Source organism: Lepisma saccharinum, chromosome 3, assembly GCF_977018435.1.
Source record: "Lepisma saccharinum chromosome 3, izLepSacc3.1, whole genome shotgun sequence".
In the NCBI taxonomy this organism is placed as follows: Eukaryota; Metazoa; Arthropoda; class Insecta; order Zygentoma; family Lepismatidae; genus Lepisma; species Lepisma saccharinum.
Window position 1 is genome coordinate 92,444,667 of NC_139231.1, and position 20,514 is coordinate 92,465,180.

The 20,514-nt window shown below is 39.0% G+C and overlaps 1 protein-coding gene across 3 annotated transcripts in view; it reads left to right on the top strand.

The window, feature by feature from the left end:
• Nucleotides 1-20,514, top strand: part of side-VII (sidestep VII transmembrane protein) — a 716,396-nt gene that overhangs the window by 626,184 nt on the left and 69,698 nt on the right. For all 3 annotated transcript variants that reach the window (XM_083119006.1, XM_083119007.1, XM_083119008.1), the window contains 3 exons: nt 9,435-9,743; nt 16,529-16,768; nt 19,619-19,776. In XM_083119006.1, the coding sequence (XP_082975132.1) occupies nt 9,435-9,743; nt 16,529-16,768; nt 19,619-19,776 (707 nt within the window). The remainder of the gene's footprint in view (nt 1-9,434; nt 9,744-16,528; nt 16,769-19,618; nt 19,777-20,514) is intronic.

A 20,514-nucleotide genomic window follows, 5' to 3' on the forward strand; every position in this document is an offset into this window, starting at 1 on the left:
ATACTCCAATTTATATATGACGTCCCACGCCAAAATAGCGTAACAAAAACAAAATGACGTCACAGAAATTAAAACATTTCGTAATAATAATAATAATAATAATAATAATAATAATCCGAGAATTTCAGACTCATCAACGCCATCTGTTTTCAAACACCGGAAACAGGTACTCCAATTTATATATGACGTCACAAACCAAAATAACATAACCAAAACAAAATGTCGTCACAGAAATAAAAACAATTAATAATAATAATAATAATAATCCGAGAATTTCAGACTCATCAACGCCATCTGTTTTCAAACACCGGAAACACGTACTCCAATTTATATATGATGTCACACACCAAAATAACATAACAAAAACAAAATGGCGTCCCAGAAATTAAAACACTTCATAATAATAATAATAATAATAATCCTAATATTTCAATTAATAATAATTTAATAATATAATCTGGTCACGTGACTTCCATTTTGTGACGTTACAAAGTCACGTAAATTAAAACATTTCATAATAATAATAATAATAATAATAATCCGGGAATTTCAGACTCATCAACGCCATCTGTTTTCAAACACCGGAAACACGTACTCCAATTTATATATGACGTCACAAACCAAAATAACATAACCAAAACAAAATGTCGTCAAAGAAATAAAAACAATTAATAATAATAATAATAATAATCCGAGAATTTCAGACTCATCAACGCCATCTGTTTTCAAACACCGGAAACACGTACTCCAATTTATATATGATGTCACACACCAAAATAACACAACAAAAACAAAATGGCGTCCCAGAAATTAAAACACTTCATAATAATAATAATAATAATAATCCTAATATTTCAATTAATAATAATTTAATAATATAATCTGGTCACGTGACTTCCATTTTGTGACGTCACAAAGTCACGTGACTCCCACGGTTATGTACCCCCGTTGAGTCCGATAAATCAATTGATTGGCAAAGATCGATCAAAGATCAATGACTCATGAACGCCATCTCTCTTCAAACAACGGAAACAACAAAATTCCCAGAATTTCTCACTCATCAACGCCATCTGTTGTCAGACGCCGGAAACACGTACTCCAATTACCAGAAAACCTACCGTCACCGCGTCGCCTACTTTTCTTCCTCCCAACCCGGACTTTCTGACTCATCAACGCCATCTGTTTTCAGACACCGGAAACACGTACTCCAATTACGAGAAAACCAACCGCGTCGCCTACTTTTCCTCCTCCCAACCCAGACTTTCTGACTCATCAACGCCATCTGTTTTCAGACGCCGGAAACTCCCGACGTCACGGGAAAAACCCGAATTTCCTCCTCCAACCAATCAAAACGCTCCTTACAAAATAAGCCCCGCCCATTTATGACGCCACAACCAATCAAAATCATCCTTACAAAATAAGCCACGCCCCTTTTTATGACGTCATAAAAAAAGAAGAAAAAAGAACAATAGCGCTGCGTCATCAATTGATCTTTGATTGATCTTTTCCAATCAATTGATTTATCGACTCCAACGGGGGTACATAACTACTTTCACCTCTATAATTAATTGCATTTTTAATTCTGTTTTTCTGTTCATGTATGCTCCATGGCAGGGATAAGCGTACACAGAATCCTTCACAAATCCTTACAAGAAGAAATCGCATGGTGTAAAGTCCGGGTACCTTGCTGGCCGTACAATTAATTGGTCATCCACGTCCAATCATTGCTGTAGGTAATGATAAAGAAAATCGCGCACCGCAAAATGAGGAGGTGCACCAACTTGCATGAAGAAGAAATTATTGCCCCTCCAGTTGTGGCTTCAGGTAACATGTCCTGAACCAAGTCCTCGTAACCTATGCTGGTAACCACTGGCGTACACATGATATATCTGGAGAGGGTCTGGATTTGTAAAGATGGATAGTACATAGCTGCTTTCTAAGGGGGCTGCGTACACAATACAGAATACTTTTTTTTATTTTTAGAACTTTCCACTCCCAAAAATAAAAATCGGGAGTTATTTTAAGGAGGGTTTACTAAGTTCTTCATTGTTGCAAAATTTTGGAGGGGGCTGTAGTACCAACAACCCTTATCTGCATACGACAGTGCTTGTAGTAGTTGACTCTGCAAGATAGAACAAATCGTACAGTGGGATCCATGAGTATTACCGTGCAATTTATCCATCATCATATTCGTAAACTTTATTTTACCCAATAAGAGCTTTAATAATTGAAAGAAAACTTAAAACAAGCTTTTCACAACTTCTGCACTAGCATACATAAAAATCCATCGCTTAAGAACGCACAGGATGTAAGAGAAGAATTATTGAAAATATTCATAGACAATTTGCACGGTAATGCTCATGAATGCCACTGTACATGGTCGTTGCACTGGTGGCACAGAAAATGTTCACTTTCGGGTTGTTCCGCTCATGTTTATCAATAATGCGTGGTGAGTCTGTGCCCCAAATACGAAGGTTGTAACGGGACAAATAAAATGTTCCTTCATCGCTGAAAACGATCTGCGACCTCTTCATGTGTTCTAGAATGTGTTTGCAGAATTTGTGACGATTCTTCATGTCGGATACCATCGACTACTTCAATAGCTGGAGTCGCTACGGTTTCACCTGCAGACGCTTTGACAGAATTTTCCACGCAGTCGACTCGCACATCTCAATGTCACGACTAGGTCTTGAAACGCTTCACGAACTCTATCTACAACGTGAGATGAGTTGACACGTATTTGCGATTGATATCATCTAATCACTATTCATCATTATTGTCGTGATTTGCCACAGGTGGTTCGAGGAGTTCCGGGTTCGATACCCGGTGGAGGCACATAGTTGTTCGTATCCCACTGTAAACTGCAGGTCCAGTCCCGATTAGCCTTACTGTGCATAAAGTGGACTTAAAACACCAAGTCAATCAATCAAAGCCACAGGTGGCAGAAAAAGACATATAATAAACATCTGAAAGTGGTGCGGATCACATCACATCCACAAATGATCTCACAACCCCTTCAGAGCATGTTTCAATTTGTAGGGGTTAAACTTTACCATGAATACCTATTAGTTAATGCACGTTGAAGGCGACATATTAAAAAATACTCAGTAAACGCAACTGCAATTTGTTTATATCTGCATAGGCAAAGAGCAGTGGATATTTGTCTAAGTCAGCACCGCAAAATATAAATCTTTGGAGCTATGTAAAATAACCTACCTTCACTATACTCCATCTATTACGCCATGCCCATGCTAGATCGACAATTGATGAGGTAACCATATGGTTCTCATAGCATTCCAGATGCGCTGCGAACTTTGATTACCGTGGATGAGGATGATTGCTCATTTCCTGTCGTCGTTTAGTTTGCAGCATCGGACTGGACACATCCGGTATACGCTGATGATATGTAATCGAAGTGACAGTGACTTTGTGTTGTACCCAGATAAATTGATTGTCCACAGTGGTTGACATACTGGTGTCCAAGTATTCAGTGTTTGAGTAAAAGCCAGGGAATAACATTAAGAGATTCGATAATGGCTAATTTAATATTACAAAGGGATGAAAACTAATCTCATTTTCTCCTAATCTTGTTTCGGGAATAAAAATCCGTTGTTGAATTTTGCGAAAATTAATAATCGTGTTTCTAAAAAAATAGCTGCCATTTTTATAATCGCGTTATTATACGTGGGCACATGAGTGATTTTTCCTATTTGCGTTTTTATCAACTTGTAGCAAACCTAACTATCTGGAATTCCTAAACCCGAAGGTTTATTACCGCACAAGAAAATGTTTTCCACCTATTCGTACCCTCAGCAAGACCGTACCAATTTCATTCAGGTCAATCTTAATACTGTCACTCCAACTTCGTCTTAGTCTTTCTAAAAGGTATCTTGTCATTGGGTAACCCAACTTTGTACTACACCACAGGCTTTAACGTTTTAAGTTCGTTCCATTTTGTTTTTAGTGTCAACAAATTGTTACAGTGCTCATTGATGTTCATTTTCATTGTTAATGTTCATTTGATATAATTTTATCTGTGAGTGGGTTCCTGTTGTAAGCCCACTTTATGCACAGATTGGCTAACCGGGAGTAGAGCTACAGTTTATAGTGGAATATGCAAGGTCCCTCTAGTGCACTTCTTAAACTAAAGTTATACCACGGCTACAGATATCTTAATCTCAGGGGATAGGTTCTTTATTCGAGAATTCCAAATAAGAAAGCGTTTTTTAGCCAAGAGGATATAGTTAAATGCTGATCTATATTCTGGAAACTATACACAATACAGAGAAAATATATAGCGAAGCTTGTATATACATTGAAATATATATATATATATGCTGCTTTACGTCGGTTATATTCTTCTTAAAAGGAAATCTTCTTCTTCTTTCTTCTCGTAAGTTCTGGAAAAAAGTCTTCTTCTTCCTTCCTATTTTTGATTTGCGAAAAGGCTTCTTCTTCTTTTCTTCCTTCTATTTTGGAAAATACTTCTTCTTCTTTCCTTCTTTCTGTTTTTGGAAAATACTTCTTCTTCTTTTTCTTCTCTTTGATTTGGGAAAAGGCTTCTTCTTTTCTTCCTTCTATTTTGGGGAAAGGCTTCTTCTTGTTTTCCTTCTTCTAATTTATTTCTTCCCTTTTAAATCGTAATCTTATTTATTACATATGTGCGCTCGCTTTCCCCGTTTCTTTGGAAAACTATAGAAGCTATACTTATAGAAAGATTAGGGTCGACTAAACTGATAATAGCGACACCTTCTATATAACGGCCAAAAGGGGAATAGCCTAGGATCGCTAACATCAAGCGCTGCCTATGGCCCAGTGCGTCTAATAAGAAGCGCAACCGTAAGTGCTTCGGGGCGTCTAATTTGGACACAGCGCCACCGAGGGACGGACAAATACAAAAGCTGACGATATTCTCCTCGTCAGAAGATCAAAAAGGAGAGAGATACAATTTTTGAATTCATTTGCTCACTTATTAACTTTCCTAATTGTTTCATATACGAGCATATTCTTATTTGTCTTAATTTGCTATTTACAACATTTTATTTACTCCATCTGTAATTTTTATATTCTTCCTTTATGTATTTTTAATTTACTACAATATATATAATCGCTCTTCTCCGCTCAAAGTTTCTACAATGAACTCTGCTCTTCTTTATATGGCGTGCTGCCATCTGTCGTCGCTCTCGGGAAACATTTCTTCCTTGCATTTCTCATTGTGTCGTCGGAACTGGCACGTGACAAATATGAGCCACTGCTCGTATTTGTGTTGCTCCAGGTGTAACGAACCAGGGACCACTTGATTACAACGCAACAACGTTAACACACACCATCGGGGAGGCCTGACATAATCTTATCTAAAACATGCCTTTTTGCTGTTTTCCTCTTACAACCACTTTTCCACTATCTTTCGCTTCTTGTAGAAGTCCAATGGGTATTAGAGCGCCATCGTGCCATATTTGAGGTCACCAATTTCTTGGAAGGCTACTTTTCATCTGTGCAGCTGGGCATATACGATGACCGCTGAACTCGTACGCCCGATTCACAGTGGAGGGTCACGTGACTGAAAAAGCCAACCCGCCTCCATTGTATTGAAGCACCTTCCAATGTAAGGAAGGTAATGCCACTAGGAATTCTTGCAACGCCTCCCGCAGTGTTTATCTCTCTGCGTTTGGGGCGAGCTGTATAATCACATTCATCTTGATTGTCCAGATTATATAAAGTGACAGAGAAGCGACGCTATATGACAAATAGAAAAATAGATTCTAGATGCAAATGAGGAATTACTTGTAAACTAACGTTCACAGAGTTCTTAGTAGTTTTCTTATGATTTTGTCAATGCGTTTTAAAAACGTTGTAATTGATCATTTGCTACATAGAAAATCTACGAGTGAAATTACCATCGCATAGAATTGAATTTGCGTACGTGAATACACAAGAGCTCACCGGTGGATTGTTGTTTTTATCCCATAACTTGTGTCATCTAGTGTCAATTACTCTAACTTCTAATCTTGTGCCTACCTCACTACAGAAGCATTTTCATGCGTTCGTATATTATCTTCTGTAGGAACACAGTCACGTATAAATTATTTTCCTGTGAAACTGCTTTTGTGGCCTGGGATTCCCTTTTGCTGTGAACTTCTCGATTAACAAAAGTTCCTCGAAGAAAATAACACATGTTTTCGTTTGCTGTTTTGAGTATACACGGTTGTCTAAAATTGAATAAAATTATTCAGAACATATGCGTTTGTAAAATATCTTGTTGGGACTGCAAAAAGTCGACGTGAAGTAAGACACTCAGCGTGTAAAATATTACAAAAATTCCGTTTACGTTGCACTTATGGCACAACACTGCGTCTTGCAGTAACCTACCTGCCTAATCTCTGAAGCTGAATTCTGCCCAAGGAACGTCCATTTTCAAGGCTCGATTCCCTTAACGAAGAAGGGAAGAAGCGGGTAATAACTTATCCCTTCGTTCCAAGCAAGCGATGCTTTACGGAGTCAAGAGAAAATCCCACCGCCATTTTCTCAGTTAGTTGTTTTTTCCTTAGTCGGTCAATCTTGGTTCTATCGGCCTCCCGGGGATCCGACGTTCGAATGAAGAAGACAATGTGAAGACAGAAAGTTGGGTCGTTTCCGTCGCGAAACAGTTTGAACCGTGGAGATGGATAGAAAGGCGGGGAGGAGGGGTTGGGGGGCGCAAATTGCTGACGCTTGGATCCGCGCACTGCAAACTATGAACCCCGTACGGCTGTGCCAGTAATCTAATTTCTTTTGGAGTGTTATTGTCCGTACGGCCAGAGAACGATACACCCTTTCTTCTCTTGAGCGGAACAGGCCTCTGCAGTCCTCTTAAGGAAATGCTTCTTGAGTCTTAGAGTATAGGAGAACTTGTTCCAAGTATCAGGTAGTTCCTAGCACTCACGCTAGGTAGGCGGGCCTAGGAGGAGAATTGCCTTCGCTAGATTAATGTTATCTATTTCAGCTCGTGTGGGCCTTTACCGTATGTAAAATATCGACTTACGGATATTTCTAAGTCCATGTAAGTTTTCTGTACAGCTTATTAGTGTTAAATTCCCATATCATATTCCGACGGAAAGCTAGAGATCCTGTAACAGTCGCTCGCAGGGAGGCCACTTCGCTCCTTACCTGCAAAGCAGAATTGTAGTGTAGTAATTGTTTGAGCATCCCCAGTGTGGCTAGTGAACCTTCCAACATTATAGAGCGTGAGCAAGTGGGTTAGCGATTGGCGCTGGCTTGAAATTACGTCATCGGATTACTTGTTGATTGGAGGCTTCGGAAGATAGTTATGACTCGCTACAAAGCTGCATGACTAGACGAGTCTAGCTAGTGAGCCTACCAAGAGTTTGGAGCGTGAGCAAGAGAGTTAGCGATAGGTGGTGGGCAGGGCCGGATTAAGACGAAATTGGGCCTCATGCTTGAAATCTTAAGTGAACAATAAACACAACGACGTTATAGTTACGTCACAGCGCAAAGAATAATAGTAACTGTATAATAAGTAACCCTGTGTCTAGGCGTCCGAAATTGAGGCTGGGCTCCAAATTTCATTCTAAGATTTATTTTCAGGTTAATATAGTAAAAGAAAACTGTTCAGCATTCGGAAAATTCTCGTCTGTTTTCATCTGGGCTTATTTCAGGAATGAGCCTAATGCTGCAGAATCAATAGCACCCACCTTAATCCGGCCCTGGTGACGGGTTGAGATGACGTCAGCTGTTCACTTGTTGATTAGATACTTCGGTATTTATGACTCGCTCCCAAACTGCAAATGCAGAACAGCAAAAGAGGTTTTAAGATAATAATGTGAAACTACTCCCGAGGTTGTGCAGTCGGTATACTGTCTGACTGCTACGCGGAAGCTTCCTATGTACCTTCATGGAACGGCGCAGAGGATATTTTGACTTTTTTACTGCCTTTCTACCTAAATTTTACAGTAATTTCTCTTCCATTTCCGTTACTTATACTCTTTGTCGCCTTGTAATCAAGGGTTCGATACCCGGTGGAGGCACATGGCACAGTGGTTCGGATTCCACATTAAATCGTAGGTCCAGTCCCGATTAACCTTTATGTGCATAAAGTGGACTTAAAAAAACAATTCAATAAATCAGTTTAATTCATTACTTATGCTTATCGCCTGTAGACACATACACAAACACAGAGACAAACAAAGAGAGACAGAGAGAGAGATGCAGATGTTTTGTTAAGCGAAATACCGATATACATACATGGCTATATACATATATACCGACCAATACACTAAGGACATGCTGGTGTCCTGATTAGTGCCCATGAAGCATAGACAAGCACAGCTTTAACTTGTTTTATGTTATAATTGCTGTTACTGAAATGTTTTTTGTTTTTTTTTAAATATTTCATTACATTGTTGCCGATTGCTTTATCATTAAAATTATAGTTAAAATTGTTCGGAATTGAAACTGACAAGCATGAGAGTTTTTAAATGAATAGCAGAAGGTGTTGTAATGCCGTGAAAAATAATAATAATAATAAAACTAAAATTTTTCGCAGGGATTTTCCTAAGTGCAACGGTGCCTCAATGTCCCCCCTTAAAATTATTTCATTCTTGTGACGAACATGTGCTAGTCTTGCTTTAATCCGGCATATGAATCAATTCCCTATAATAGCAATAATAATAATAATGCAGTATATAATCATTAAAATGAATGCACATGTATGCTAGAGCCTCCCAAGTAGCGTAGTGGTAACGTCATCGCTTTGCAATCAGGGAGTCCCAGGTTCGATGCCCGGTGGAGGCTTGCCATAAAATCTTTATGGCAGGCCGTGGCTCTCCATTGCCCTCCCCCCTCCTGGTATTTAGTAAGATGAAGGAGCCACACTTAGTCTTTCAAACCTTGCATCAAAAAAAGTCACGGGGAAAGGGTGCATGGGACCCCCCCCCCCTTCCTCGTTTTCTATACCAAGGCGCTGCAGTTCGGAGTTTCCAATCTGGAAAAAAATTACACCTCTGAGAGTATATGGTCCTCCGCAGTTATTCTGTTCGTTTTTAATTTCCATATTAGAAATGAATTTGAAATGAGAAATTGATAATTTGTATTGCTAGAAGATTATATCTTAGTTATTTTGACTGCATTAGAAAGGTTTTCATTTCAAACTCTTGCACCGCTGGTGTAGCAAACCATTGGAACAAATATAGAAATTACAAAAAAATAATTCTTATAATGACACAATGATAATATTCAATGAAGATAAGGAAATAAAGAATAGAATAAAATAAATAAAAAGTGAAAATATTTTTAAAATTTTCTAGAGCTCTTTCAATTCAACTACTGGTCAAAATCAAACCGTCACTGAAAACCTTGAAGGAGCATTTAATTTTATTATTTTCTTTACTCTTGATTTAGTGAACGTGGTTTTTAGAATTCTGATTTTCTGCTTTCAGGGAGACCGGATCCTGTCCACAGCTGCAAAGTGGCCAACCAGTCCATCGACTCCTTCACCCTGTACTGCTCGGAAGGCTTCAACGGAGGCATCCAGCAGCACTTTGTCCTGGAGGTCTCCGAGAGCAAGAGCCACCAGCTGAAGGCCAACATCACCAGCCCCCACCCGAGGTTCATCGTCAGCGGTCTGGAGCCCGGAATGTCTTTCCTTGCCTACGTCTATTCCTTCAACTACAAGGGGAGAAGCGAGGCTTCTGTGGTGCCGGTCTTCACCCTCAGGCTGCCGGAAAAACAGTTGACGACCGATAACGGTGAGTATTGGCAAACTTTGATTTGGTTAACTTCATGTTTTGATGTGTTGATTGAGGGGTGTTCGTGTTTGGAAGTAAGAATTGCTTTTCCTCAAAAGCAACAGTATGGTAATTCTAAGTAGTTGCTTTTCTTGTGCTTGTTACTTAGCCGCTTTTAGCTAATCGCAACGATGAGGTTTGGTGATGATTAGAGGAAAGTTGCACTCTCATATAACACCCAAGTCTAGACTGGGACTCGAAACCAGTATCGAGTTCGAAAGTCGACCAATTAACACCCTAGGTCGCCGAGAGTTACTTTTGAATTACTTTACAGTTCGGATTACTTCACTAATTTCCATCATGGGCCTCTCCGTTGGCGCAGTGGTAGCGTCCTCGCCTTGCAATCAAGAGGTCCCGGGTTCGATACCCGGTGGCGGCACATAGTGGTTCGGATCCCACTTTAAACTGTAGGTCCAGTCCCGATTAGCCTCACTGTGCATAAAGTGGACTCAAAACACCAAACCATTACAAACCATTACCCTATCTTAGCATAAAATGGGCTTAAATTTGACAATATTGTTTGATTTGTGCCTTAAGTACACTTTTATGTACAGATAGGCTAATTTGAACTGAACCTGAAGTTTAAAGTGCGATCCTAACCATTATGTGTCTGCACCGGCTATCAAATGGTATAGTTGAAGTCCTGATTCGAACGCCACTTAGAAAAAAGGTCCGAATGATACGTTTCATTCTAATAATCATATGTCGAGTCCACGTGGAGCCCAGTATATCCTCCCTCAAACCTCTTTCACAAATAGCGTCCGTTTTAGAAACTGACAGTAGTACTTGTCAAGTCCAAGTGGAGTAAATTAGATGCTGCCAATTCAGTTTCTTTAGAGATTTCATAATGTAAGATTGCAGTTATCTTTGCTAGGTTGTGTTATTGTATTCTGCTTTTTATAAAATGTGGATACCTTGGGAGTGTGACGTCGTAGCAGTGAGTGAATGGATATATAAACACTACATATTAAAGTGACATCAGCGCTTTTCAGAAAAACAGGCTCTGGTTCGAAACCAGATACGGCTCGGCTTCCTCTCGAGCTATGTCAAACATACCGAACTGGCGTTCGAATCAGGACTTCAAATATAATTGCAGACATGACGAACAAATCCCATCGGAGTTTCATGGCATCGTTTGGTTTATTTCACCTTTTCCTCCCTCTCAAGTCTCCGGTTCCAAGTAAAATTTTCTGTCTTCTTTACTTTGCATTCATTCCTTTAATCAGACGGAAATCTGACACGAGAAAGAAGGGGATAATAAAGAAGCAAAAATGAGAGAGATAGAAGAAGAGGCAAGCATTTAGTACGGACAATTTTTGAAAGACGCATCTTGAAGGGGATGACAAAGGAAGGTGTCTCCGTAGTGGAATACAAATCGGATTATTAAAAGAAATGGCAGTGCATCTCGGTTTGGGGAAGAAAATATTGTCTTCTCTAATCGCATAATCAACCATACCGGCTTTTTTCTCCTCGGTTTCCGCAAGATGCCACGGATGAGTTGAATTGGACACAATCTCTTTCCAGAAATTTCTCTTCTTTATCAAGATTTCTTCAGCTTCTGTCTCGCCGAAATGGATAATGTTATGACTGAAAGTTGTCTTTTTTTCTGACGGGAGGAGGGGGTGTGCTAGCTGTTCGGTCGTTACGAGGAAAGTAATGCGAGTTTCGTCTATACCTAAAGTAATCTGAGGTGAGTTTCTAAATAAATGCGCTGAAGATGTCTCGTCCAGTGTTGCCAACCGTGCGTTTCCATCAGTACGAGTTATTTGAGTTGTGGGACATCCAGTAAGCTCTTCCATCCAACTCAGTTTTGGGCAATCGCCTTCATCTCTCCTCAACATTTTGCTACCTCTGAGCACACTCTGGCCACAGTCCTTTTCCAGGTTTCCCTAGATCCTAGTCTTAATTTCCTTTCGGGGTTCCATTCTAATACTTCTTTAGGGATGGTGTTCTTTGTCACAGATTATGTTCTAAAACCTTGTCTTTCTCTCTCTAATTTCTTTCTTTTTTTTCTCTTGTACCACTTTCCACAAAATATTATTATCTACTACTTTTTTGTCATTAATTCCATGCATTCCTCCCAAGCTTTTGTTTCCAAAGGTTTCTAATTAATACATGTTTTTTCTTTGTAGTTCTCCGTTTAGCAGGCATACGTTCGTTTCGAAAATCCTTAATTTCATTGTCTTTGTCAATTCTATTGATATCCGTATTGATCGTTGATGTACAGTAAATACATATGCGTTGTGTGTCTGGCCTAACTCTACGGCGGTGGTCGAACTTACCATTGTAGATTTGCTATTGAAGTCGAGTTAATCTACACACATAATGTTACATAGGGAAAGGGTTTCATTTTTCTTTGGCTGGTGACTGTATCGTGCATCCCTTGGCTTGTACTCTAAACGTACAGCCCTGGAGAACATTTTATGTGTATCTAAAAGGGATTAGCAATGGCATGACAATATTGAATGCGGTTCTGATTCCCCTGTTTTGAACTAGCATCTGTAATTCTATTAGACTTCGAAAAGATCCAAATGAAAGTTATTTGTTTTCTGACAGCAATTTCAAAGTTCTTTGTTCGGTTTACACAAGGGATTTATCTATTTGGAGTTCATGCTCAGTAATAATTACTTTAACATCCCGCAAGATATATGAGGGCTGCGCTGGTTAGTTGGTACGAAGTCCGTTCTGCCATGTAGGAGACTTGGGTTCGATCTCAAGTAAGAAGCCGGGGAGTGGTTAGCAAAACGCGCTACGACGCTAGGGGTACCGGATTCGAATCTTGGCCTGGGTATGGGTGTTCTTTGTGAGTGTCCCTCAATTTCGTCAGATCACCGTTCATCCTCAGCGTCACGATTAACCAAAAGTGACAGAAAGGCGACGCTAAGTGACAAAAATCAGATCAAATGCTATTTTTTTCGCTAATATTCTTACATAGGAACGACTCTGCGCCACTAATAAAATATGTACCTGGGCTGGTAAAGGGTACCGGAATATGATGCTGATTCACTCATATTCACAAAGAGGCGAGGTTGTAAGCGAGTGTGGGCTGCCTCTCCTTCTCTCCCCCCATATGTCTTCATGGCATGTAATAATCCCTAGCCTTACTTTTACCTCATACACATGAACAGGAATCCCAAAAATGCAAGGTTTAGTGTTCAGAAGACAAAAGTACTTTCCATTTGACCTGTATGTACAGTTCTAACAAATTGAGAGGTTGGCAACTCTGCTTCCATCTAGCAATGTTTGTGTTGAAAGAAGTCTGTTTTTGGAAAATGAACTGGATTTTTGTTGACTTAGTTAACGCCTTCTGTTTCCGAGCATTACCGTAATTGCTCGTTTTCCTACCGTATGATTTCGTAATCCCGTACCCAGACACATACACACACATATTTCACAGAGAACCTTTTGACGATGTTATTCATTCCCAAGCGTAATGCAAGACTAGAATAGGTGCAGTTAAAATAATGAAATGTTATTTTTTCCTCAAAATCTCGAACATATATTTTTTGAAGATGATAATTTGCATTGCAATAGCTTTTGTAACGTGTAAATTACATCCATAATACTTATTTTTGTGTCTATTTTTTTCGTAAAACGAAGTGTTTTGCTTCCGCAAAGAGTTCATCGACATTAAATTTCCAATCTTATAATGTGTTTGTACAAAATTATTGTCTGTTTATTTGTAAGAAAAACAATTGGAAAACATAGATTCAACCCTCTGAAATTTTAATGTTTAATTGTAAACAAAAGACTTATTAGGCAATTATTTCGAAATTGTAACGAAATTGTTACTTTCCAATACATTATAAAAGAAGTTCAAATACGGAAATATTTTTCTTTTAAACTCACTGAATGGGTTTTGTTGGGAAATAAGCTCTCGCAACAAATAAAGATCAATTTTGCTATTTTGTTTGTCTCTTCCGCCACGTTTCGTAAGATGAAGAGTGACTGGCATCTTGTTTTCCAACTGAAACACCCATTTTTCCACCCGTCAACTGTCCCTGTCGGCAGAGCAGGTTCATTATTGTTGCCGTTTGTCAAGTCTCTCGTTTCTCCCCCACCCTTTTTCCTCCCCATCAGACTGGAACGAATTTAAACGTTTCCTCCCCTTGAACACTAATTATAAGCGTCCATAAAAGCCTTGTTTGTTACAGCGTTCCTTATTATTGTGAACTGATTTGGCTAATATAATGTTCGAAAATTGGAAATGTTCTAAAGAATCGTCTTCTCTATGTGCATCAATAGTGTCAGATTTAAACTGTTTTTCATCCCTATATTCAGCTAACCTTCAATTTGTGACTAAGGTTGAAAATCCATACAATATAAAGTTTTTATAGGCAAACTCAAAGGGGTTCGATTCACTAAAGGGAGGGTATAATGAAATAAAATACATAAGTACATTATGAATCAGTGACGACGTCATATTAATGTGTGGTAAGGTGGGAGGGCAGTTAAATTCTCTGCTCCATAATCTATTTTTAACATACTCCAAAATACCACACAAGAATTGTACTTATATTTGGCCTGGCATAGTCCTGATTTACACAGTTTTTCTTTTTTTGCCTTCAGCGGCAAAGAGAACAAGCCCTGTTAATTGCATTTCGTTTATAGTCATAATACATATTAAAAAGAGGATAAGGACCCATCGATTTACATTCCCAGGCTCCATATTTCTTAATTCTCTCCCTCACAGTTGGGAAGAAGATAAATTCTTACCCTTGAGAACATATCTATTATCATAGATATATAATTACTATTCGTATATATATATATATATATATATATACTATATTGGCTGCGGTGGCTCAGTCGGTAACGCGTCTGACTACCATGCTCAAGGTAACGGGTTCGATCCCCGGCCGGTTCAAATCCGGGAACTTTTCTAAGGATGGAAGCGGCCCCGGCGCCTACCCAGCGTCGAATAACATGGGTACCTGGGGGAAACCCTGGGGGGTAAAGGCGGTCAGGGACGTGATGCTGATCACATCACCCCCATTCACGACCGGATCAAGAAAGTGTGGGTCGTTACCCCCACACCCCCTATACGCCTTCATGGCGTGGTGCTATGCACAGGGGAGCACTTTACCTTTTTTTTTTACCTTTTTTACTATATCCACAATTTGGATTTAGTTTTTAACACGCGAAACTGAAAACACTAATACTATCATGTCAAATCAAAGTTATGAAACTGTATTGTATACAAATTATATGTTTAAATAAAATAATATGCGATTGTCACGTAGATACGCGTGTAAGGGTAAATGTGTCCCATAAATTATTTGTTATTATATGCAAAGTACCTGTAGGTTCTTTTTGTTCTTACTACTTTAACCTCTTAAAAACTACTTATTTGCAAGACTAGAAAAGTTAACTTTCTTTTCTTTACCATAGGAATTAAAAAAAGTATTAAATTATATGAATTATTTTTCCACCTTTATAATTATAATTGAGTAAAATATACAAAATAAATTAAACCGGTAATTTGGACATTTTTATAATCATATACAAATGACTTATGTGTGTATGATAAAGTCAAAAAATGCATTTGTTAATTTTCATAAATAAACATTCTTTCAAAATAATAAATATATTTTTCTTTAGTTTACGACTGTAAAATACTATCTGGTTGTTTACAAAAGAAAAAAAAGTAAAGTTCTCCCCTGTTCTTTGCACCACGCCATGAATGCGTATGATGGACTTAAAGCCCCACACTTTCTTGATCACGGTCGAAGGTGGGGATGATGTAATCATCACCACACCCCTGGCCGCCTTTACCCCCAAGAGTTTCTTCCAGGTACCCACTTTATACGATGGGTGGGCGTCGGAGCCACTTCAACAGGTGAAAAAGCTCCAGGTCTCCCCCGCCGCGGATCGAACCCGGGTCTCTCACATGGTAGCCTGAACTAGTTGTTTAGAGTAATAATAATTGTCGAAGTTCGACATATTTTATCTGCCTTCTGATTCTTTGAATTTCTCTCTCCTCAGATTTGCAGGTCAATTTCAATGTTGAGATTAAAGCGAAAGGTGGTCTTTAATGTAAGAATGACATAAACACAATATAGTTTCGTCAATATCACCCCTAAAAATAAAAGAAAGGAAGTATGTTACAGTTTGTCGAAGTCCACAAATCGGACCTGGAACTACAGTTTTAAAATTGTACCCGAACCACTATGTACAGTCAGCGGCAATAGAAATGAGACACCTAGATCTTTAACAACTGGCTTCCCTACAATATATTCTGTGTGTTGCGGGTGACTGTACCTTCACTGGTGATTGATCCCGTGACCCATTGGCTACAGCTTTACCACAACCCCTTTGGGAAAGTTCTGAGAAAGGTACATATATTGAAACATTCCTTGGCACAATGGTATAATAGGAAATAAAGAGTTTCGTAATCGTGCACGCAGAAGTTAAACGTATAATATTGTAAGGACATGATTTAACATCTATGATGTAGTTAACGACAATGGAAATATATCTAAATGGATAAATGGAGAAATACATTTCTAAACACCATCTCAGTATATTTCGTTCAATTAAAATACTATGTTCTGCTTGTATACAATGCGTAACAATTCTGTGCTTTTGTCCTCTGACGAATTTCCAACCCGCTGTTGTCTCTGTTTCAGAGACAAAGTCAACCCTTTATCTTACTCCATTCAATCTTTAAGCAACGTATTTCCCGCCTTTTTCGTAAGAGACAAAGAAATTGCGCTACATCTCCACCCTTCTTTTTCTATTTCCAGAGAGACCCAGGTCTGGCTTGAAATTCACCCCAACAATGAGCGTTCTGATTGGAGTCGCTGCAGCGCTGGTGATTGTTGCTATTGTTGTGATAGTCGTTTTGAGGTTTCAATGCACTCGCGAGAACAAAAGGAAAGCGGAAGGTTCAAGCAGGGATAAGGCGAACACTCCTTTGAAGCTGGACCATGGAGAGGGAGCTGACAGTGATGAGAAGAATCCAGATATTATACCACAACCCAACGGTAAGTAGTGCAGACGTTAGTGATAGCATAGGTATAGTATTGCGTGAGGGAAGAATTGGTCTTTTCTAAACAGTCTGCCTTTATCTTTTGCCAACTTTTCTATTATTTTTCTTTAATAAAGCTGGTTCAAAGGATGGTTAGATTCTTTAGGGTAACCAGGGTAGCTAGATTCAGTAAATAAAAAATGTCTCGCACAAGAAGGATATTATTATTAATATATATTTCTCCAGTTGTATCCGTATCAACAAACCAGTCGATCGTGAACAACGGTACTAATATCACATCAAGCATCCATTTGTTTTTCAGTCCATATCGACAATGACACTCTTCCAGGCACGATATATCCAAATGCGTCGACAATAAAGAGTCTCTTATTTTGTAACGTGGTTTGATGGGGCAATGTTGCCAACTTCGGAAAAATACACATTAAATTGAAAATATCTCTCGATTGTAAAATAAAAGGAAAACCGGGACAAATTTGCGTCCCGAACTGTCCCTAAAAACCGGAGTCTGACAGCCCTAGCTCCAACAGTACCTGTTCTTCTTATAATACTAATTCCACAACTAGCACCGAATAATACAAGATGTAAATTAAATAACACAGCATTAAAGGTAAAGTAAAAGTTATCCCTATAAATTTCACCTTGGCATAAAGACACATAACGTGTTACCCACATCAGGTCCGAGGGTGGCTCGCGAGCCGCCCTCCCCCCGACAAACACATTTCAAACATAAATATGTAAGGAAGAAAGTATGTGTAACCCACTTCTGCTTCCAAGTGTACCGTAAGCATTTCCAGGTGGGTCTCCTTGAATACGAACCTGCTTAAGCACGGGATTCGAACCCGTCACGTGGTTCAACACTGTAAACTTTTCTTGTTTGCTTCACTGGTTCCTGAGAAGAGCAACTAGCAGGAACGTTCCCATTTCATTGCGTGGAAAATCAAATACAAGTGAGGCTGAATGTCTCCCAGTTCTCCACGCCTCCTGGCTGCTAATCGCTTCAAGTGCCTTTATTCCGGCCCATTCCGCCGTGAGCCCGCCGCAAAGGTAGATAAGCTCTCCATTATGCATTAGATAAGCCAAACTCCCAATAAGGAGTTGTGTGGAAAGTTCTAGATTAAATCAGAGGCAGGCCTCACCTCCCCCCTTCCCAGTGCGGAATTAACCAGCGTCAATATTTGAAGCACGCTGAATGGATACTTGGAAGAGGCTAATCGACCAGCACCCAGGGCCTATTGCTCTCTCTTGAGGACAAGCGCAGACATAAGCCCAAATGGGCAATGGAGTGTTGCAAGCATTGCTTGAAAGATGGTGTTTCAGCCATCAGTTGAATTTGCTCCCATGTTATTGTTCGCATCGTGGTGGTGGAAAAGCTTAAGAATTTCGTGAAAGCCTGGGAAAGGGAAGGTGGTGAGGACGGAAGATTGATGTATGTTAAAGAGAAACACTAATACAATGGTTGTCTTAAATGCCTTCATAACCACGACGTTGGAGGACGATGAGAAGAAAACGTCCGTGGTATTCATTACATATACCATCCCAGCAATCCAGTAGAAGGGTTTTCGATTGACGTCTAATCCACTTAAATAGTCTTAGCATACCCATACAATAACATGTGTGAGAAAATAATCTCACACATAGAAATTGGGATAGGAGGAGAGAAGAAAATAGCGATAAATAAGTAAAAAAGGAAAATTGAAGTGAATAAAATGAAACAGACGAATATATAAAGTTAGAAAGAGATAATGAAACAGATAATGAAAAGCGAAATAAATAAATGAGATAACAGAGGGACTAAAGGTACTCTAAAGGGATAAACGGAGGAAGAAAAACAAGAAAAGAAAGAGAGATAGGTATAGAACAGAAGAAGAAAGAAACAGAGAAAGAAAGATAATCTTAGAATAAATGACAATCAGAGAAAAATCCGCTTGAGTCCACTTTGTGCATAGATAGGCTAATCGGGACTGGATCTACAGTTTAAAGTAGGATCAGAACCACTGTGCAATTTGCCTCCATCATTTATCGGATACGTACCCCTTGATTAAAAGGCGACGACGTTAGAACTACGCCATTGGGGAGACACTGTCCTCCCTTGAGTACACCATAGCTCATGTTCGGATACACCCGAAATCTATTTTACGTTGCAATTGATTCCAAGGTCTTTATCTTTCAGGTACATGAATTGTTACTTGATCATTTCGTTCGTGTATTAGAAGCTACAACAATTGTGCTGCTGGTGAGATATTGAACCTGGATAGATTCCGTCTAAGTGGAACTATTTTGTGGTGGTGAAAATTCCCTTAGCTGCCTTGATCAAAATTCTTCAGGCATACGTGGCGATTAACCATAGATAATTTCCTTACGTTTCACTCATTTGAGACAAAATATCTATTAGAATTTTGCCTTGATAAGTGATGTTACAACCATAATTCTCTGTGGTAAAATATCATGTATATATATATATAATATATAGTGTGTGTGTGTGTGTGTGTGTGTGTGTGTGTGTTCTATTATTAGATATTATTAAGTCTACTGCGACATCTCGACTGAAAAAAATCCAGTAGAGATAATCTGTGTATTGGTCCTAATACCTCTCGCACAGATTTCTAACATTTTTTTGTGGAGGGGAAGAAAAGATTCCAATTTCCTGTTTTTTCTTTAATCTTATACAACCTCAGGACAATGAAGGGGAAGTTAATATTGTGAATTTTCCACCGTGTCTTTCGTAGCTTAATATCAACATTCGAGATTCCCTTTTTTTTATTATTATTTCCATCTTCTTTCTGACCTGAGTCAACATTAATCTTCCAAGTCAATATCATTTTTCTTCTTCTCCTTTTTTCTTTAGACGCTGAGGAGCAGGATTTTATGCGAAAACGTCAGCACATATCAACCATTGAAACGTCGCCTGCACGGATTCAGACACCTAATTTTGCAGGATATTGTACGCTCAGAAACGGGATGCCGTTACAGGACCTAAACAATATAGGAAACAAGCCTAAAATGGTAAGAATTTATCGATAATTTTGAGTGTTTTTTATCTTTGCCTTTTATTATGTCGTTCTGTCCCTCTTCTTTCTGTATATTATCGGCATTTTTATGTCATTCCTCAGTATCTGACGTAAGCAAGAATTTAATTAATTTAATTCGACGTTGTCAGCGCATGTTCTAGTGTGCGCATGCGCAATATTCTATTATATATAGGGTTCAAAGCAACGTTTTAACATGGAGAAAGGGTGCGAGTTATGCAAATGATAAATATCACATTATTTTAATTGAATTTATATTTTCGTTTCTGAAACGTAGAGATAAGGTACTTTGTCCACGATGTCAACCTTTGACAAGAATATATTAATCGTAATGTTAACATAATGGGTTGAAACATGCATTTATTAAGTTTGGTATTCGTTGGTTGTATTATTTCCTAATTATCTGAATAACGCTCAGTGGTGAATGATGAGACTCGCTGAAGTACACAGACTCCTCTCAGGTACAGGGGTAGTGCTGCTAGACAGCGACAACATTTCACAGCACAGAGGAATAAGACCACATTACTGCTGTATATATAAAATTATTATTCTTTATTTATTACAATTATAATGCAAATACATTCGGAACGAATGTGAGGATTTCATCTTATCTGTGTTTTGGCTCAACTATAAGACCTAACCACAATGCCTGGCTATCGGCGTACCTATGGTCGCATAGGCCTAGTTTGCGCCCCGAACTACCATACCAAGATGT